Source organism: Sturnus vulgaris, chromosome 11, assembly GCF_052056855.1.
Source record: "Sturnus vulgaris isolate bStuVul1 chromosome 11, bStuVul1.hap1, whole genome shotgun sequence".
Lineage (NCBI taxonomy): Eukaryota > Metazoa > Chordata > Aves > Passeriformes > Sturnidae > Sturnus > Sturnus vulgaris.
Genome location: NC_142253.1, coordinates 7,442,680 through 7,465,030, shown reverse-complemented (window position 1 = coordinate 7,465,030; position 22,351 = coordinate 7,442,680). Strand labels below are relative to the sequence as shown.

The 22,351-nt window shown below is 39.8% G+C and overlaps 1 protein-coding gene across 1 annotated transcript in view; it reads left to right on the top strand.

The window, feature by feature from the left end:
* Positions 1-22,351, top strand: part of PTPRG (protein tyrosine phosphatase receptor type G) — a 389,517-nt gene that overhangs the window by 246,797 nt on the left and 120,369 nt on the right. The window contains exon 5 of the mRNA XM_014872991.2: positions 8,233-8,328. Within this exon, the coding sequence (XP_014728477.2) occupies positions 8,233-8,328 (96 nt within the window). The remainder of the gene's footprint in view (positions 1-8,232; positions 8,329-22,351) is intronic.

The following is a 22,351-nucleotide window of genomic DNA, read 5'->3' as shown; positions in this document are numbered from 1 at the left end:
ATTCTGCAAGTGTACAGCCTGGAGGATTTCACATCCCCTCAGAGATAGGAATGGCCTTTCGCCCAGCAAAATGCTGCTGAAAACGTGTCCCATCTGCTGCATAGCTTTGAATCCAGAGTGAAACTATAAATACCTCAAAATTTGTTCTGAGGCATTTGGAAGTTCATTAAACCTCTTGGAAGACCTTGCTTTCTCCCACTGAAAAAAGAAAAAAAAAACAAAAAAAGAAGAAAAAACCATCATCAACAAGAAAAAAGACCACACGCAGGACATTTTGAATTCTGCGGTGCAAAAAGGAAATTTTGCTAAGGTATGAGCTCTCAGAGGAATGAATACTTCTGCTGGTGCATCTTTAAAGTGAATGGGATATGAAATTGTATTAATCACACATGCTAGGAAAAGTTTCCAACCAACCAACATGATTTTCAACTGTGTCATTCTTCCCATTAATTTCAAAATTTTCAAATATTTTTTCATAAAACTTCTGCTTAAAGAAGAGCTAGGCAATGACCACATGAGGAACTGAGGCCCAGAAATGGGCTGTGATCAATGCAAGATAGCAGAAACTCTCTAGTAGCCTTTGCAGTCCAAGGCCTAATACCTAATAGGTTGCCACTTCTCAAGTTACCAAAAGACTTGATATTTAAGAAATATTCCTACTTTTACACAAAAGAACCCAGAATACTGAACTCTCCTTTATTTTCATGGTCTTCTTAATCTCTTCAGGAAGGAAAGAGCTTTGCATTTTCAAGGTTTTTCTTCCAGGCATGAAGGCAACAGCCACAGTGATTTTAAAATTGCAGTGAAGATTCTCCTGGAATCACATCATTCCAGTTCCTTGTACTTGAAGTGAAATACTGTTTGTAAGGAATCCTCTGATGGAAGGGTACAAATGAGCAATACTGTGTGGGGCAATCTTTTAGCCTTTTTTTATTTTTACCTCCTCTCCTTGGATCTCTTCCATCCTTTGGACATGTGGTTCACATCCCTTTCACAAGCTGACTGAGCATCCTATTGCAGCAGTTACCACCCACGTTTCCACAAAAAGAGCCTCCTAATTTGTGTGTCTAACAAGATGCTGTGATGTATCTGGATACACAGGTAAAATTACCACAGAATGAAGATATTTTAAACATTTTTAGGAGATAAGAAGGAAAGGTTCAAAAAAGCCCCCTGCTCGTTAGGCTTCAGTTCTTGCTTATGTTTTAGTATTAAAGTGTTAGTATTATAATGCCCTGTGTTTGGAAGGAGGTCAAATATGAAACAACACTTGTAACAAGGGAAGGAGGATCAGAAACAAGAGGTGTTGCATTGGGAGTTATAACCACAGCTCTATAATTCAAGGGTCTTGTGCATTGTGAAAGAGAAGACTTACTGCTGATTTTTTGTTGGTTTTGAATGATTTATAACATTTCACTTGTGGTGGAGTGTTGCAATCTATGTTGTCATGGAAATTCTATTGAATTTATAGTTCCATTTATCCAAAACGATTTTCCAGACTTCATTTCATGGTGAATCATATGGCTGTTACTCAGAGTACAAAGCAATTGCAAAAAAGTTTCACGTTACAGAAAGCATAAACACTGACACCGTTATTTTCATATTAGGGTAATACAAATGAATGCAACATGCAGCTTTTAGCATCAAATGGGCCTTCCTCGTGTAATGGCTCACTGTGCACACACGAGATGGATTTTCGTGTTAGGGATGGGAGCAGCCTAAGGGGCATTTATTTCTGGCAGTAGAAATCAGGGAAGTTTCTGGCTTGGCAAGGTCCTTCTCTCTTAACATTCAGGAGTTAATGCTCAAGATAAGATACTGAGTGATGTGATTGATGCAACAATGCATGGGAGCCCAGGGTGACCCCGTGAGCTCTGGGTTTCCTCCCTGTTCTACTGAACTGTCCCTGGACCACTCACAGGTTTGAATGCTGTGCAGACTTAGGGGCAGAAGTGTAACAACTACCACCCTTCAGCTTGAAAAAGACTCTGAAATTGCTTAGTCTTAATTTATAGCATAGGTACACCTACTGCGTTGTTTGGAGACAACAAAGCAAGAATTCATGCTTACTGTTAAAGAAGATGAAAGGGAAATTTACCATACTTCTGAGGGATATGAACGTCTAAATTGAGTGAAATTCTGATATTTCACTTGCATGATCTTGCTCTTCCTGTTGTTTCAGCTCCTTTCGTTTTTTTCAACCTAGCATTGAATTCATTATCAAGTTGCAATTACATTAGGACAAAGTCCCTGTCTGACTCTTTGTTTTGCAGTTTTACCCAGCACACTTTTAGGCACTGTAGAATACCAAGTTATGACATTCAAAATACATCTCTCTACCTGCCTAACTATAGTTAAAAATTCACTGATGAATAATAGACTAGGCAGGAAAAACATGCCATTATCTGCTCCTGTTCAACTTTATCTTTTCAAAAGAATGCAATATACTCTGTGTTATTACATCAAGCTCTGGTAGGAGAACTGGAAAACATCACGATTCGCTCTTCCCCCTGCCTTTCCTAAGCAGATTTTGAATATGTTATAAATGATAAGTTTCATGGATTTTTTAAAGAGAATATAATGAGAAGTCAAACATTAGACTTTATTGCCCCAGTGTACATCTCACACTCCAGCAAACACACAGACTGCAGGACAGTTATTCTGAATTTTTAGTGCTGCAGTGAAGATTACATTATGTCTGTAGAAAATTTTTATTCCAGCCAAATGGATCATATCATCCAGTTCACTGGAAATCTATGCACATATTTAAAGCAAAAGTAAGTTACATGTGAGCTTTCAATTAAGAAAAATCATGTATGATTCATAATCTTAGCAGAGAATTTATTTTTGTGCAAAAGGTTTTAAATCCAGTTGTAAAATGGCTGAGAAAAATTTATTCTTACAATATAAGCAGCAAAGACACTAATTAAGAATTAGTATATTCAGTGCTTAACTCCATCATTTAAAGCAAACATTTCAAAATTTTTGTTTCACCACTGCAAAGAGTTGCAATCTACCTGTGCTGCCTGGGTGTTGTGCTCTTCTGAAAATACTCTCAGTCTCTAAAGCAGTACATAATAATCCACACCGCTGCTTCCTCTGCATCCTGCTGCCTAATTCATCAAAAACTTGGCTGGTCTATTAAACTTTTTATTTTTTTATGCTTTTTTTACTGTGCTTTAAATTGCATGGTAGTCCTTGGATTGCTGGAAGGAAATGAGCAGAAAGATAATTCCGATGATCCTTTCCCTTGCACCAGAATTCCTGATTCTATTGAATATTCTGTACTCCACATCTGTGACAGCACAATGAGCCTTTGTTCATTTTTTAATCTAAAGAGAAATCTGCTGTAGGAGGTTGCACAGGGTGATAGCAACCCAATTTAAAAGTCTCAATTATTTATTTTTAAAATACTTGGCATCTGTCTATGGAAAATGTACTTGCTTGGTTTCCAGTCTCTTAGAATTGCTTTGAACTCACTCACATCTTCTGGGATCTATCAAACGCTCATTGTGGCTTTTCTCTCATAAGTGCTGAATGAGTTTGGCCATGACAGTCTGTATTGGATGTAAACTTTCTGTCTTTGTAGTGGGGTAATGACAGCGAGGAGATGTTGTGCATGGGAATGGTGATTTCTGTCTGGATGCCTGTCATGCCAAGCACAGAGACAGAGCCTTTTATTTGTGGATGGGTGGCGAGGAGAAGCCATTCATTGGAAGCAGGCTCAGTCCTTGCAAGCCAGTGACATTTCATAATGAGGGTTTAGTCATTCAGAGGCAATTGCACTTAATAAAATCAGAACTGGTCTCTGGTGGGCAGTATTTCTCAGTAACACACATATTTTGGACAGCCTGTCCTTACAACATCAGCATGGTGGCAGCCCAGTTTGGCATCAAAATCTAAGCTCAGAGCAGGGCCTGACATTTTGCCAGGTCTGGGTAACACCAGATTTCTGTAGAGTTGGAAGAACACAGTTGAAGAAAGATGTTTCTGCAGGGAGTGGGTTGTCCTGAGGAAGAGGCAATTTCCTGCCCCCAGGGCATGGTGGAGGAGTAGGAGCTTGGAGGCAAAGGCTCTCCAGGCTGGAGCATCACCCACATGTTGGATGTACGTGGTGCTTTCACTTGTGTAAGTGTTGTAGGCTGGGAATAGACGGATCTGGAGTGCTTAGAAGCTGTAATAGTTGGCCACTGGATCTTCCTGGACAGCAGAGACTAGAAAACATGACGTGTTTTTTCAGGATGACTGGTGATTATCTCCTGGGTTATGGCAGAGTGAAGGCTTTCTCCCTAATCCTCTGTTTTAAGGCACTTGTAACAGTCTGAAGATTTTGCCCTCCGTGATATTTTTTCAGGCTTAAATCTGTGCTGTACAGCAAATCTCTCTCAAGTTTGAAAACAATTCTTTTATAGCGTGCAGAGTGTCAAAGCATGAAGTTTTCCCATTAAAGGCAAACTCTTGCCCTCACCCTGTCTTGGTAAAGCTCTGTAGCTGCAGTAGTATTAGTGGTAGCATTTTAGGATGGAGAGTGTTTTCCTGCAGGAGAAGTACTTTTGTTTCACTAGGGATGGTTTGTCTCAGCTTGGCTTTACCAAAACACTGAAAATTTCAAGTTGCTTGGACACACTTGGTTTTTATGATATCTCTTTACAAGGTAAATGAAAGTACACTGCTGTGTTGCACATCTGAGATTAAGGAAAGCCATGTAAGCCTTTCCCAGCCTGGTTAGTTGTAATGGGGCTAGATGTGAAAGCCTTGTAAATCTCAGATATTGTGCCATAGAGAACAGGACACTCGTGCCCTCCTGGACCTGTGGCATGGGGAAGGCTCTTTGGAGCACAGTGAGCAGGGATGTGTGGAGCAGAGCATTCTGACTGCACACAGGTAGTGCCACACTACAAAGGGCATTTCAGGCTTTACTGCCTTAAATTTTTTAATTTTGGAAAATAGAAGCTGTTGTGGAATCACATGCAAAAATGTACAAAAATGCTGTTCTATGGGGCTGCAATCAGTCAGTGCCACAATTAAGGTTGGATGTGCAAGCTTGGGTGATTCTCCATTCTGCATTTCATAAATAGCATATTATAATACCATCCAAATTTTCTTTAGCTTAAAAGCCTCTTTGTTGCATTCTGTGCTGCTTCTTTTTACATCCCAGGCAGAGACAGTAGAAGTCATTTATATGCAAAGCATCCCATATATTGTATATACTAATTATATAATAAGGAGTAATAATGAAAATTTTCTAGCATGTTTAGGCCACTTAAGTATGCGGTGAAATTAATTTTACAGTTAACTGTCTTATTCCCACTTTGTACATAAAGAACCTTATCCCACCCATAGAAAATATTAAATTAACTATCTACTGATAAATGCATTCAATATTATGTATATTATGGATAAAAGAACAAAAATACATTGGATACATTTGCATTTTATTGTAAATTGGGGAAAACTGATGAGGCTGTATTATGGAAGAGAACAATATGTGATCACATAATTAGAAAATTGCCATAATACTAATGCTCAGCGGTGTCCAGGTGTGGTTTTATGAGCAGCTTGAACCATGAGGCTTTGAGGGTGTAACTTCACTGTCTTTTTAACATTGTTTTTGCAGGGTATGTGTGTGTAAAGTATATAATAACAATTCTTCAGCTATTGTATTCCTAAAATGTTCCTTCTAGCTGTATGAGCACATAAAGAAGCTACTGTATGACAGATGACAATAATTTTTCATACAGAACAGTTCCCCTTGACGTGATGGATGCAGAGAGCAACCACACTCTCTGGAAAAACACCAGGGAGCAGTGGTAAAATGCTCCAATGTGTATGGTAATCAAGGCAGAGTGTGATTCTCGATTAGGCTATGAGATTGCACTGCTAAGATGAGAGATCTGAATGAAAAACTCTTTTACCAAAGTCCTTTGCACTGGTATGCAAGAGTGCATTGTAAAAATTAATTTCCTTAAAATGCCGTGAGCAAAATTGATCCAAAATGATTCTGGCATATGCTGAACTCACTCAGTGATGCTTTTCTTCATAAACTCCTGTGAGGAATATATTGTGAGATGTTTTATGTAAGGTATAGATAATTTTTGACTTTATTTTAAAGAGGAGCAAAATGTAATTTAATTGTTTTGCCAGGTTTGTCTGTGCTGGATAAACTGAAGTTTAAGCAATTCTACCTGAAACAAACTGTTTCTAATTTCTACATCAATGAATGTTGGTACCTTGCTCTGCATTTGTTCAATGCACGAGTTGTCAGAATCTGAAGGCACTGCTACCTTTGTGAGATATTGTCAGCATCTGTGTGTGTGCTGTGAGTATGCTGGGAATAGGAAGGCCAAAGAAGGGGAAGAAAACTGCTTTCAAATTTTATAAAGCTAGTGTGAGTGCCAAATTTTTTCATTTCTTTGTGGGCTATTTGGTCGTTTTCCTGCTGAAAATAGTACCTCTGCCTCTGAATGCTCTTATCTTCCTGTTGGCCTTTTCCCCATATGGTGAAATTTTTTTAACTGTATAATACTGGCAAAGCACCTATCCACTACAGCCAGGATATACAGTCAGAAGCCTGGGAATCAGTGAATGTGAGTAGGAATGTATCTGTGCAAGATAAAAGGGTCTAATCTCTCTTGGCATATACAAAATATGGGGAAAATAGTGCATTTGTGCATAGTAGGATGTGTCATGCAGCACTGTTTTGGAAAAGCCCAAGCAGGTGTTTGGGTCCTGCAGACAGACTTGCTGGAGGGAGCCATGGTCAGACCAGCAGCGTGCTGGGAGGCAAGGGCAGTCTCAGCTAGACCTTACTTCTCCCTCAAACTATGAGCTGTGTGCCAATCTCTTACATCATTGTAATGCTGTGAAAAGGACAGGAACTGGTGATGGGCAGCAGAGTGAGTGCACAGGTTCAGCAAGAGGCTACTGGCAGAGATGCCAAGGGGTCCATTCCCATTTCAGAGCCAGGAAGAGATTTTTTTTTTTCCCTGGCATTAATTAGCACAAGTGAGCATAGATGTCATCCAGGCAGTGCTGGTTTGTGTTGTGAAACCCATCTGGAATGTTCCCTGAATGACCACAGGAGCAATCAGTGTGAAGTCCAGTCCTTGTGCTCGGCTGTCACTATTGGGCATGTGGTTTTAATTTGTATTGTGTAGGGTACACATGCAACAAATGTTACCAACACTGAATTTATTCTGTGACCATGTACACACCTACATGGTGTAATGTTGAGAAGGGAGCACACTTTAAACAAGATGCTTTGGAGCAAATCATGGCTGATAGAGATGGACTAACACAAGGGGCTTCTTTTGGAATGGAGGAGTTGAACAACTACTGGAGAAGCAGCAGTGTGTTCAGACAGCTGGCAGGAGTAGGAGCTCAACTACTGTGGGAAGTGGAACAAGAACCATACAGGAAATTAAGAGCACAAGCACCCACAGGTTTTTGTAGGCTGCCCCTGTTCATGGCATGTGTGTAGTGAAGCAAAGTTGTTTGCCAGCAGAGTGTATAGGGAAAGCTGTTCTTGGTCCTCTTCTATTTGTGTAACTCCAACACTTGGTAGTTTGGGGTGATCATTGTTCTCACCTGCTCTTACTTGGGGTTTGTGCAATTACTAATATTTAGTATTAATTTAAAAATTACACTAATATATCTGGTTTTGTTTTACACTTTTTGCAGAGTACTAACGCTTTGGAAATAAAAGTCATGAAATTTAACTGACGACAGGGAGAAGTGTGACCTTAACTGATAGACCTGAATATCAGTGGCTCATAAAAATGCATTGCTATGGAGACAGACTTTTATCTTACAAATTACTTTAGGAGTAAAGGAATAACTCTAAACATTGAAATCCTTTTCAAAATTCTCTATGGATTTTGAGATAAATATGTTTAGCACATTTAACAGAGCAGGAGATGAGCCTTCAATGTGCAAAGAAATGAAGAGATGCTGGCAGAAAGCACAAAGTTTAACATCTGAACAGACTGGCCATACTGTTTACCCTTGGATTTGGTATTAAAATGCATTGCATCAACTCTGTTCCCTGCTTACTGTCCCAGCAGGGCAGTCATGCTATTAATCAAGATGCTGGTTAAACAATATTGTTCAGCAGAATTCCTTTATCTCAGGTTCATAACAATGGGTTTACATACAATGTGTATGCATTACATCATGTGAAAGCTGTATGAATCAACACTAATGTGATTCTGTTGTTGGTTTTAATTTTTGCAGATGCAGATTTACTTCTACAATCCTGATGACTTTGACAGTTTTGGAACAGCAGTTCTAGAAAACAGGGTGGTAGGAGCCATGGCCGTGTTTTTTCAAGTAAGTTAAAACAAAGGCTATATCCATAAACCAAAGTGTTCACCAAGTACTACTGAATTCATTGAATTGTTTCAAGCGTAATGGATGCATCTGTTTTCTTGTTCCCACCTGTCTAAGTGAAAGATATTTCATATTGTCTATGTGTGATTTAAAATGTAAATAAGTATATTTAAAAACATAATGAAAAATTTTGCCTGGATTGTTCTGACTTTATAACTACTCTACAGATGTGGATTGGAGAACACATTTATCATGGAACTTCCTTTGCTGCTGAAGCACTTTGCTGCAGTCCCTGGAATACTAACAAACCAACACCAACTGGTTTTGTTTGGGGAAAACTTAAAATTCAAATGCAGCTTGAGAGAAAATTAATCAATCCGTTTCATCAATCTTATCTGTAGCAGCTTCTTCTAAATCGTCATAGTAGCAAGTTCTTGAACAGAACAGGTTCCCAAATGAATGAATTTATGCATCCTGAGAGATGCAGACCTGGGGCTGCTGGGCGAGCTCCTTTGTGGTTCCACGTGCTCCAAATCTGCAGTGTGGGGCCAGGACCAGCGCTGGTGATGAGTGTCACCTGTGGCAGTGACATTCAGCAGTGTGAGCTCCTTGTCACCTCGGGTCTCACCTTTCTGACTCGAGGGTGAATTGAAGGGAGGCAGCTGGAGCTGCTCCACACCACCAGGCTGTCACAGGCAGAGAAGTAGCTAATGAAGATTTGAAATGTCTTGAGGTCTTGCTTTTCAGAAGGGAGGAATTGAGGGAGGGAAGAGCAAGGGAACATGCTGATCCTTTGTGAGGTTTCACACTAGTTTTTACTGAGGAAGAAAGTGATCTTGCTGTTATCTTTGTGAAGCCAGATAAAAAGGAATATGCAAGTACCCATATGTAAATATCTCCGTTTTTCTTATGATGTTAGAGTGACAAGCCTGACTCTGCTGCTCAAATTAAGTAAGGTTGTCTTTTTGCATGTCACTGATTTTGATCAAATGCTTTGATAAGGAGAAAAGGACAGATCCTTGTATTGCATAAATTGCTGTAACTCTGCTGACATCAGTACAGTGGAAGAAGGCATGTTAAATTCATCACTGTTGGATTCTGAGCATTTCTGTGGCAATTCATATTAGGGCAAAGTTGGTGGAGCTGTGATAATTTACAGCGGCATGGCATGATCCCCAGACTTCTTAATCTCAATGTACTATGGGAAGCTTTGAGCAAGTTGAATTTGGCCATACGAGACAGAAGTTTAGAAGCAGAACAACCAAAGGCTGGTTTGTACCACAGTGAAGCATTGTGGGTTTGGTGTGTGTGCTGTGTCAGAAGGAGCGTGGGTTTGTGCTGTGGTGTGCCTGTTGTGGCATCATCTGTCTGGAATTTAACTGCTAAATTGCCCTGATGGGCTTCACATCAGCTGTGTGAAGCACTGCCCCATGTCACATCACTTCCTAGTCCATATGTGACATGTATTCTCTAAATCCCTTTTTTTAACAGGATCTTAAAACTGTGGTGGGACTGTGTTTGGTATTCCCCACCTGCAAAGCCAAGTGCTGCACTTACTGTAAGTCTCTCTTTGCACGATTCCGAGGGAGCCATTAAAATAACTTAAAATGGTATGATGTTAAAAACCCCATCTTTGATTGTCAGAGACCTCAGGCTTTTCAAGTCCTCAGCTGAGTGTTGTAGTCCCCTCAGGGAAGCAGAAATCTACACTTTTCATCATTTCCAGCCCTGCCAGCCACAGGACATGAGGCTGTCAAGTCTGGATGATGGTGCAGCTGGGCTCCTCTGCTCTGGGAGCTGAGCCCACTACTGATGAACACTCTGATCTTTTCCAGAGAGTGGGGTCGAGGTAATTCTTTGGCACAGTGACCCAGGGATGACCTGTTTTGCAGCTGCAAGGAAGTGGTTTCGGGGGGCTTTGGCATATTTTCCTTTTCCTTTGGGTTGAAATGAAAAATCAGTGCTGTGTTGTTAAACTTGTGAGTGTATCAGGTTTTCCTTCTGGGCAGCTTTGCTCCAAGACAGAGAACAATTGAGGAAGATTCTGGACTGGAAGACTCTGGAAGCCCAGAGTCCCCAGTCTAGGAGGGCATGTTCTGAATTTTGGCACCTGTAAATAAACTTTAGGGACACCAGTGTGACAGCTGCTATTTTGGCCATCATGAGGATTCTCCAGAACTAGTCCCATAGGGCTTGAATTATTGTACATAGGGTTAACAAAGGGTTATTAATAGATGATGATAATCCTTTGCAGATCCCTGCTGTGTTTGACCAAGGTGCTGTTTTAGCCCCCTCAGCTGTGTGTTGTGTGCTGGGCTTGTTGATCTATGACTTGGGAAAACCTTTTTCTTGAGAAATACTTGGTGTTCCCTGAGCCTTGCTCTCCAGGACTCCATGCAGATAAATTTGCCATGGCTAGAATTTCATGCAGCTAATTTAAAGCTGTCTTTTAAAATTGATTCCTAGTGACTTTTGAGTGAAATGTCCCTAAGATGTCCATGGTCACATTTTGACTGGCTGCTTAAGTTGTTCAAGTACTACAGCTTTATATTTTCCAGAGCTTTGGTCCCACCTTGAGCTCATTTACCTAGAGCACAGCTTTTAAAAATTGTAGCAAAAGAGGTCATACTGTTTTTTACAAATGCATTAGAAAATGTATCATGCATGCTTTTCTGTGTAAATATTTTAACATAAATTATTGGATACATTTGCCATTAAGACTTGGACTTTTGCTAATGTGGTAATGTTGTGTTGGAACGAATATGCACAACACTGGCTGAGTTTATGGTCTGCCAGGTAGTTTTTGTTTGACTGATGTTCATAAATGTTCCTTTGAAAATCAAGTTCTCCAGTAAGTGAGCATTATACTGAACTATATAATTATTGGTGGAACATTAAATAATTAAGTACCCTCTTTCTTCCTTTTTAAATAATTTAACTTGGACTATACAAGAATTTTCCTTATTGAATTCATTATTTCAGGGGCAATTTCCAGGTAAAGTACATTGGTTCTGAACTTGGATAATTGAAGCACTTGGAATTTTGTTGTAATTAAAGCTGTGCTTTTCTCATTACTTTCATTTTAAGCTCTGTTGATAAATGCTATTTCTGTTTGTGTGCTGCAGGTTAGTTGATCTGACAAAAAAAATTACTAAACTAAGAAACAGTTCTTGCAAATACGAACTGCTATAACTGCTCATCTCAGTATCTCACTGGGGATAGACTCTGAGAGGGTCTCACACAAAACAGCACTGTGGGGACTCGATAGCAGGTATTGTCAATTTGCAAATGAGATGAGCTGGCCTGAAATCTCTAGCTGGATTTTCTTTGTTCTTAAAGAGAACTCACTAGTTGTTTTAGCAAAAAGCAAAATCCCCTGGAGACAAAGGAGAGAATGCCATGACAAATGAGACCTTGCCTTGTGACAGATTTTTCAGGAGCACATTAAGGCCATTGCTCTCAGTGTTGCAGTGATTTGATGTTTCTCAGAGTGAAGCTGGTACTGGTGGATGATGTTCAGCTTGACAAGCCCATCTTGGCTGGCAGGAAAGGCTTCTGGATTTGCAGGAAGGGTAGTGCTGACCCAGCCCTGTTTTGTGGGAATCCTGCATGACCCCCTGGCTGCACATTGGACCCACCAGCTGCTGGACACAGGTAGCAGATCCCAGTCCAGCCAGGCACCTCAGGCTTGATTTAAACGATCCTGACTTGAATAGTTGGTGCACGTGTTTAATTCCAGCCCACATAAGACTCGAGTTGTAGTTAATGATGTTCTGGCTCTGGGCCTTGGTTAATTGTCAGGCTGAGCTAGCTTTGAGGCAAACCAGGAGTGGAAGGCAAGGCCCAGGTCTCTCATGGCTCCTGAGTCATCCGTTCATCATACATGTAATACATATTTATAAGTCACATTTAAAATGAGTAGTTACTTGGATTAAATGCATTCAGACATATTGCACAGCTCTGTTTTAACCATCTAACAATATAATTCATTGCATGCTTCACTACTTGCTTTATTAAAGCCAAACTTGAAAGTGTTCAAAACAAACATATTGCTTTTGCATTTGAAATATTCATCTTTTAGTCCTGCAGTAGATTCATTATGGCAGAGAATCCTTCATTCCTTGATTACTGCTGTGAAAAGGCACAATACTGATTCCCTAAGCACTCATCAAATATTCGATAGCTCAGAAATTCAGGAGGAGGTGATGGAATTCTTGTTCCTACCGGGAGGGCATATAAATCTATTTTATATTTGCAGAGAAAACCGTCAGTGATTAGTTACTGTGTCTCAGGTACTCAAACAAATCATCTCTAAAGAAATTAAGTAAAAATGAATTTTAAAATAACTTTTAGCAATGCTTTCATCATTAAAATTAGCTCCATAATGATGAGTGATGTTGATACCTCGATCACTCAAGAGCTTCAGCAGTGCAGAGCTAGATTTTTAAAGGTAATTAGATACTAGGCAGCAAATGTGCAACCAGCAGTATTTTTTAAAGTACATGGGATAAAAATCAAGGGCTTTACATGTCTTTAGCTGAGTTGCTTTCCAGTGCTGACATTCTTCATAAGTCTATTGAAAAAACTACTCTGTAGCACTTTTAACTTCTCAATCTATGTGTGTATTATTTGCATATAAATGTCTTTACATTTACTAGTTACTCATGTGTCCAGAGATTTGTTCTTCAGTAAAATACATGTTTGTGGCCTTGCTTTTTGTGAGATTTTTTTGGTAGTAGTTCTTGGTCTACTTCATCAGTATGATCAATCACTCACTTTTCACAGGGGTCTAAATGAGCTGAACACAGAATAAATTGGTGGAACACCATCAAAGCTATTGAATATTTGCCAAAAATATGCTTTTTAAATGTATATTTCTCACACAACAGAATTCAGCTTTTAACTTCCCTTGGAAGCCTTTTTGTTCCTTCTTGTTCCCTTTCATTAACTGTTTTATGTGTTTGCTGCCATAACAAAATAGATTCAGTGAATAAGTGATTTAAATATGATGAATGTTGAGAAAACCACATGCAGTAGGAGACAGGGCCCCATGTCCCCATCTCAATTCCTGGAAATTCCCTGATTCTGCCTCTCCCTTATTCTAATGATTTTTGAAAGTCTGAGCAAAGCTAGTTTGAGTTTGATAATGAGAATGGAGAGAGAGGTGTGCACTTCTCTTGGAACATTATATCCACCTACATGAAGCATAATCAGCACTCCAGTGTTTAGGAAATATCTTAAAGGTGATTTGCAATAGTGAAAATAACACATGGCATCATTAACATGCACAGCATCATCCAGAGTCATTGAGAGACTTTTCATTTATTTTAATAGACTTCAGATAGATGTAAAGAACTTAAAATTGAATTACAGTTTTAATTCTTTTGATGGTTGCATTAGAACCTATGGGGTTTTATTAATAGTAGCTCATGAATAATAAAACTGCTATTATTGATTAGCAGTGTTATTTAGTATCCATAGGTATACTTTTATTATTTTCATACCATGAAGATATGTACAGCTCCTTATTCAGTAGCTGTATACCAATAATCGTCCATGTAATTGAAGACAAGCAAAACAATTTGAAATGTATTCTTTTTTACTAAGTCCAGTTTCACAGCATTTTGAAATTTACAGTTGCTTGAAAAAATTTTTTGTTACTAATAAAAGCAGTATTAGGGCCTTTAAATGGTTGAAAAATAGTATAGAGGTACAAAGCATCTGCCCTGACACATAAAGACACAGCCAGAGTAGGTAGACATGGCCACTACAGCATTTTTCTGATAAACTCCTTGTATAATACATGCCACAGGGTTTTAGTGACATATGAAGCATCTCTGCAGCAGGAAAAGATTCTCCTTATTTTCCAGAAAATATAAGTGGAGATAAAATTGTCAAAAGTGTTTTTGCAACATGGAGAATTTACATACAAAACTTTGAGAGTTTCTTAAGATCTGTTAGATTTGAGTAGAGTTTAGTGTGTCAATGGCGTGGACAAGCCTCCAGAGGTGGGGTTTTTTAGGCAAAACATGCAAATTTGGGTCCCTAATAACAAGTGCTCATGCTAATCAAACAACTTCCTCTGAAATCATTTTGATTGGAGGAGGGTTTGGGGAGAAGATAAAAATTCATGGAAACTGTTTCTAAAAAAATCTATTCTACCCTTTCCATTAAAGAAAATAAAAATATTTTTTTAAATTAAGCCCAAAATTCTGATTTTTATTTCAACTTATGTTGAAAGTTTCTTAGGGAAATATGAATATTTTTTGAATATTTTATGTAAAATAAGAAAGGAAAGGGAGAACAGATGGGGAATAACTCTGAGAGTAAAATATATATATATATATCTCCAATTTTGGTGCTTATTAAATTTCCAATGCTTAACAATGAGAGTTTAAGTTTATTCTGATTCATACCTCTGCCCAGATTAGTCATGTTTCAAATGATGTTTAATAGTAAAATGCTGTTTACAACAGATTTTTTTTTTTAAATTAAGGTTTCTTGTAGTAATGTTTTTCATCCTTTATTTTGGTACATAATTGAGCAGGCCGACTCTTGAGAGCGCTGGGCAAACAATCCCTGATGAAGTCTCGAGTTCAGCAGAGAATCTTCAGAAGGTTTTTAGTTGTGGAGGGTGATGCAGTTGTGAGAAGGGCAGAGCTGCATCCCTTTCTCACAAAGGAGGGCAGGCAGGAGGGTAAGGAAGGGGCAGACTGCAGGGGAGAGCCTGGGACCTGACTCTGAGCAATTTGGGGAGCACAGGGAGCTGGAAGGGGTCTGTGAGCCCAGCAGTGTTCATCACTCAGTGCTGCTGGACTCAGGAAACTCACTGTGTAAATGAGCTGAATTGCCCTGAAGAAACAGCGGCCCTTTCACCTGTTGGGGGGTTTTTGTACCAGATACGCTGCAGTTCTCCAAATTTCAGTGCATTGACAGCAGCACTGAGCACACCTTTGCTGCTGGGTTGCTGTGCAGAGCCTGGGCTCCTGGGCTTCCCTCGTGTCACAGCCCGTGCAAACACATCCCAAGCAGAGTTTCGGGGCGCTGTGGGTTCGGGCTCTCTCGCACGGCTGCACACTTGTCATGGCTTGTCATGAGAAGGAGCCCGTGTGGCTAAATCCGTGAGTGTGAAGAGCAGAGGTGTTCACACAGCAGCCTGAACATCCTGAGCAAGCCTGCTTGGAGGAATGAGGTACAAATGTGTGAGCGAAAGGGGGGCTGGATTTGGAGGCACAGACTGACAGGGCGGCTGAAACAGATCGTTCTTGGAAGCAAACACATCGTTCCACTTCTGCTTGCCTGTGTTCTGCCAAGAGGCATTTGCAGTCTCTAGATCATGATGGCTGCAACCTGCTGTGTTGAAACTTTTCTATCCACAGGCTGACTGTGCAGTGTAGAAGGGTAATTTACCTTATGTGCACTTATCTTCTTCAGTGCCCAAGCAATCGTCTTCCTTTCCCTTCTTCCCTTCACTCTATGAACTTTTTCATGGTATTTTCCACTAAGGCAAAAAGTCTGATGTCCTCCAAAATGCAATACTTTCAATGAAAGCATTTTTGTTAGATTGCATTTTAAAGGATATGGGCTGTATTGAAAGCGATGCCATGCAGTTCTTTTTACAGTACAGAGCAAGATACCAGAATGCACAAAAAGTCTTGGGCTTTTATTTTGTTTTTAATCTCAGACATATCTAGGGAAATGAATTTCCAAAGCATCTAAAAAATCTAATTGAAGGTAAAAATTGGAATTAGATTCTTTTTATTACCCAAATGCACTGTCAATGCTTTCTTAACCATGAAGTCTGAGACCAAAATTCACAACTTGTGCTGTCTGTGGTTTGGATGCAGCAGCAAGGAGGGGGGATAACAGTGGGGATGGGTTACCAAGTGACTTCTGCTTTTTGTGATAAATCACAGTCCTTTGGTCCGATTTATTTAATGGAAAAATCACAATTATTGATGTTAGGAAAGAGCTGCAAACTTTCTTGTTGTTGAGAGGACTTGGACTCCAAAGTTCTGCAATGCTGCAAATGCAAAAAGTGATCTGTACATTTTATGGGGTCTGTCCTCAATGTCTTGAGCTATCAGTCATAACCATTAACGAGAGCTGGTTGTATGCATTGCATGGGAATAGATCTCTGTGCTCTTCTGGTTTAATGTTCATTTGAATGTTAGGATCACTGTCTCTCAGTTTACAGCACTGTAAATGTTTTTGACCTGCAGATTTTTGCTTTCTAAATTATTCTTAATTGATTAATATATTGAGATTAATCCCAAGTGCGATGCCATTATTAATTTGCTTCATTAAATTACATACCAACCTGTTAGCATTAATTCTCAGAACTGTCCCCTTACATTTTAGTGTTTTTATTTGAATTACTTGCCTCAAGAATTTGATCAGCATGCATTTGTCTACTCTTTTCTTCCCTTTCCCTTCTCTCACCCTTGATGTTCAGAAGTAGAATCAGTTTAGGAATATTTATAGTGTCTAATGTCAGCTTCTTGAACACAGTAATTTACATCTCTGTGATTTAAAAATATCCTGTTAAAAAAAAAAACCAAAAAAACCCAAAAACCAGCATTTTGTAGCCATGCCATAAACATTTTTAAATGTATAGAAAATGTCTTGTGGAGTTTTCATTACTAGACTCCTGAAAATGACACTTAGATATGTAATATGTAAAAATTACAGTTATCGGCCTATAATCTCACCCCTTCTGTTTTCAGGAAGATTGAGACTCAGGAATTCTACTGATTATAATCATCAGACTAAAAAACAAATTAGTTCCCTAACAGTAGCAGTTTTTGAATTTTTGGTCTCTGTTGATGCATCACTTGGTCACTTTGTCAAACATCACAAAGCAAACCTGGAGCTCAGACAGAGTGGAGGGACCCTCAGCCTTCCTGCAGACTCCATCCCTGCTTTAGGGAAGGGACAACAGCCCCCCTTGGTGTCCCTGAGCATTGAGCAGCCATCAAATGTGCCTTGTTTGTCACTTTGTGATAGCAATGATTGCTTCATCCCTGTCCTTCTTACATGTTCCAAATCTGGTGCATTTTGACTTGACCTTTTCTATAGGAAAGAGAGAGAGATAAGCTGTAAATAAAGAATCTAGTTTTTGCTATCTAAGTTTTTGGAGAGTTTTGCTAAAATCAATCTTAGTTACAGAATCACAGGAGATATAAAGATATACATTCATCTTCTTTCCCTTCCTCCCCTCTCTCCCAAACAGAACAGCTGCCTCTGGGCAAGTCCCTGTTTTCTCCCAGTTTTTAGACATCCAGCCTGGATTCCAGCAAGATAGTTTTTTTAATGCCTGTTTGCCCACTTCATTTTAAATTTTAAATTGATTATTTATTTCTTTTTTTTAAACAGTAAATGTTTTCATCTAGCTAGCTGACCCATTTGTCTCTCAGAGGATTAGTCAAATGTATTATGTCTGGTTTACATTCATGGGATGTAAACAGAGAAATCTAACATTTCATCCGGGAAACTCCAGTTCTCCAGTCCACAGTTTCCTAATCCTGCAGGATTTTGAACAGGATTTGTGTAACCCTTAGAAAAGTTACACTTGTTTTTGCCCTCTATATCTTCCATGAAACTGCAAATTCTTTCTATGTCTCTGGTTACCAGTTAGTATTATGGCAGATTTTAAGCAAAGGTGAGCACAGGATCTATTCATAAATGATTGCCTAGTTTCACTTTGTGCAGTAAAAGAGAGATTGGTTGTAAAGTCTGAATATATAAAATAGATGGGTAAAATTGGGGCTTCCTTTCCCATCAGATCTTCTGGCTCAGATGAAAAAGTTATTAAATACAAGCTGTTCTGCCTGAAGAATTATTACTGTAGTTCTCAGCTATAACAGTGGCACGTTTCTCCTTGTATTGGCAAGAATAAACAATACAAGCTTCAGACAGAATTTCCTGGGTAGCATACCAAATGTTGTGGAAAACCTTCTCGGACAGCAGCTGATACATTTTTAATACAAATAAAACATAATTCTTTAGTCTCGTTCCAGTTTGATCCCTAAGGTGGAAAAAGTATACAGACTATGCATAATTGATGTATTTGTTTGAAGTGTTTACCCGGATATCCATTCACAGAGTCTCTTTTTGTTAATAGGTTGCCGTGAGATGTAAGAATCACTTAGGGCTCTCTTTGTACAAATAAATGGAATGTGTCATTTTTTTGTACAGTCAGTGAGGTGGTTACACAGTCATCCTGACTGTGTCTTTGTGCTGCCCACACCATCCAGCCTTACTCGAGTGACAGAGCAGTGTGGCTGAAATGTCAGGGGGAAAGCAGGAAAGTGTGCAAGGGAGAGAGGAGGATGGTTGGGAGCTTTCAGGGTCACATGGATTGGTATCAGGTTGCCATGTCCATGTAAGCACCACCCTGGCTGTTACCAATATATGTGGTTCCTTATGCAATTCCTAAATGTTACACATGATGCAGAGCAAGCATGCAGGAAAATATGCCTCAGTAATTTAATTATCGTCTGTCTTAAATTACTATAAATCCAGTGTTACAGGTTACTGCCAGAGGGTTGAGTTGTTACTGGGTTTTGTCGTCTATAATTTCTGTGCTGCAGAATGACTGTGGGAGAGATGATTATTGAGGGTGTTCTGAGCCCATGGTTTTCATTCCAGAGGTCAGAAAAAAGGCAATGAAAGTAAATCATAATCTAGTCTTGTCCCTTCTTGATGTCTTTGTACAGATGTAGACATTTGTATGTATAACTGATGGTTTAGCTGATAATGCTGATGGCAGATCACCCCCAAAATAATTCTGCAGCTGAGATGGCAGCTTGCCCAGAGCAATCTTGATACCTGATGTTTTACCTCCTATGAATCTAAATCAGAAATCTTCAAGTTTATGGGGTGGAGTTCAGGGTGTGTAAACCTGGGAACCCTTTTTACAACATAACTTTATAGTAGCTTTCAGATGTATCTCCTACATCTGGGATTCACTGAAAAGCACACTAATTTGATGAAGGTGATGAGTTCCAAATGAGATCAGTGGTCCTGGTTTGAGTAATTTAAACCTCTCTTTGTTTAAAGTTCAGGTGTGCTGGTATCAGAGTTTCCAGAACAAAACCAGCACAGAAGCTGGGATTTGCTCTTGTGCTCTGCTGGAAATAGATGAGAGTCAAGAATGCCAATCACCATCTTATTCTATGCAAAAAAGTGAAACATGTTAAATAAAGATTGCTTAAATCTGTTCAGCACCTCTGAATAGTGAGTTTTGATGGAGCAGGATTTTTCCTATGAGCTTATGGTGTTTGCTACTGCTTCACAGCTCTGAGGAGCCAGGGAAAAGCTGTCTGGCTGACACCATCAGAACAGTATTTAGCTGCTGATTGTAACTGTACCATTTCTGTGCATCAAAAATGCATTGAAATGTGGTCATTATCAAGTCTAAAGAGACTCTCTGAAAGAGGGTATTGGTTTTGCAACATCTCTGCTATATCAAATGAAGCCTAACTGGAGATTTGGCAAACTGTTCTTTATGAGTAAAATAAAATGATGTACCACATTAGAAAGGAGCTTGGATATTAGAAAGCTCAGTCTTGCTCCTGATAAAATGGATTTTTTTCACCGTAAAATTCATCTTTACTTGCTGCAAGAATATTGCTAAAAGAGATTAACTTTGGATCTCAGTGTATTTCATAGTGTGTCTCATGTTATTTTAAGGCTGTAAATATATTAGCTGATCTGTAAGCTTCACTTAAGTTACTGCTTTCTGGGTTTTTGAAGAAATAGGATCATGGTTATGCAGGAACCAGGAAGATTGAATTAAATCACCCCTTTTGATATTTATTTTCCCTTGAGATCATGATATCAGATCAATATTTAAAAACAGCTTTACGGTGAAGTGTTGATTAGAAAGCAAAGCTCCATAACCTTAACAGCTAAGCTAGCAATTTTTTGGTGCATTTTATCGGTGGTTTGTATGGCATTATCCATATGCCTGTGTAAAAAGTAAGAAAATAATTTTATTATTTTCTTACTACTTCCTCCCTCCTGCCTACCTTGCTACCTGGCAGACCTACTTTATCATATCTAGATCCTATAAAAATATCTAACATAATTTGAAATGCTCTTGTGTGAAACATGATTAGATTGCATCAATCACTTTTCAAAGATTTTTTTTTCCTCATCATTTTGTATTCTAAACTGCTAAAATCACATACTTTTATATCCTCCTGCATTTCATGGGAGACATGAAGAGACAAATAGTTCCCCATCTTGGGTGAACCAGTCTTATTAAGTACTCTCCCAAAGTGCATACCAGTCAAATTAGGCTTTAGGTTAACGTTTTGGAATGCTCTCCTCTTGCCAAGTCATTACTAGTGATATGGCAAAGCAAACTGTTGCCTTCTGCTATTCCAGATATCTGCAGAGATTTATTACATTTCAGCTAATAAGCTTACCTTCCTAATAGCATGCAGCCCACCCCACCTTATGGCTTGACTTGTCTCTGCTCATAACTTCGGCAGAGAATTAAAGGCCAGCAGTAATGCTGGCTTTTAAACCTGTCTGGGTAGAGCTGTTTGGGGGTCCCTGTGTTGTGGATGGGAACATCCATCATTTTGGAGTCTGAACTCACTCATTATCTAGACCAGCTCTGCACTACCCCTCGGGCTGACACTGATCCCCCTCTATGGACAGATGGTGCTGGGACAGGAGGGGATGCCTGGGCGGGTGGCACCACCTCAGTGTGCTGCAGGGCCATATGGGCACTCAGGTTTTAGAGAAACTTGGTCTGTGCATGCAGTACAGCTGGCTGCTACCACACCTGTCTAATAGAGTTGTTGAAAGACTGTATAAATTCATGCTGAGCTGTGGAGATTATCTCTGTCAGCTGTTTTTGTGTCAGAAGCAATTTTTTTAAATGGTGCATTTGTGTCCTAAGTGTCCAGCCTACGTCTGCCTTTTAGAAAGTGCCCTCTTCCTTCCTTCCTTACTTCTTGTATTGCATCTGAGACATATAACTGAGACATATAGTGTCTTACTCCTAAAAATAGGAGATTATTTTATGCCTTCTTTATCATGCCATATATATTTGCTGCCCTCCCTAAAATCTGAGTGTAAAGAGAGCTGCAAGTGCAGGTGCATCCTACCAGTGTGCTGGGGGTACAGAGCAGACTCTGGGGAGCGTGGGATGCTCCAGCATGAAGCTTTTGGGCTGTGGTGCTTCTCTGGAAAGCCTCTCATCCTCACAGCAGCCAGCAGTGCAGTGCTCCTCGTGTGCTTGCTGCAGCTGGGCTGGAATTCTGACTGTTGGGTCTCAGGCACTTTGGGCAGCATTGGCTGTGCAGCCTGGCAGGGAAGATGTCCCTCAGTGCCAGCTCTCTGTGGATTGCCTTCACACAGCCTTGGCTCTTTAGCTCCCTCCATAACAATCAGGCTTTTGGCAGGGAGAAACCTAATGCAGGTTGTGGTGTCAGTTGCAGGTGGTTGTATGAGGGGGGTGGCATCTAGACACCATGCAGCCTGGCAGGTTTTAAGAAGAGAGAAAAGAGACTTTTCTAGAGGTTGACACCGAAACTGGGGCTGTGGCAAAGCATGTGCCAGGAGCCTGGATGGTCCAGCTGAGCTGCCACAGCATTGGTGATCGGATCATAACCACTGCTCATGAGCTGTGGACACCCAGGAGTTACAGTGCTGGGTGCAAGAAGAAAGGAAAAATAATGAGGAAGCATAAGGAAACACCTCAAATTAATAGCCAGGTTTTCTGGTGAGCAGATTCAGAGAGGAGGAGAGGAGATGGAAGAACCTTCCTGAGAGCATTCCTGTGTACATTCACCTGCAGGAAGCATCTTTACTCTTCTGGGTCAGGCTAGACTTGTTCAAAGAGCACCTTTTGTTCTAACCCTGTTTTAAGTTTTGTTTTAAATCTTGTTCAGTTATATTTTACTTCTCTCATAACTTTCCCTGAGATTTTTAAATTTTGGCAATTTTGAAGTTATACCCTGCATAGAAGGAGGGCTTTGTGACCAGAGACAGAGCTTGAAAATGC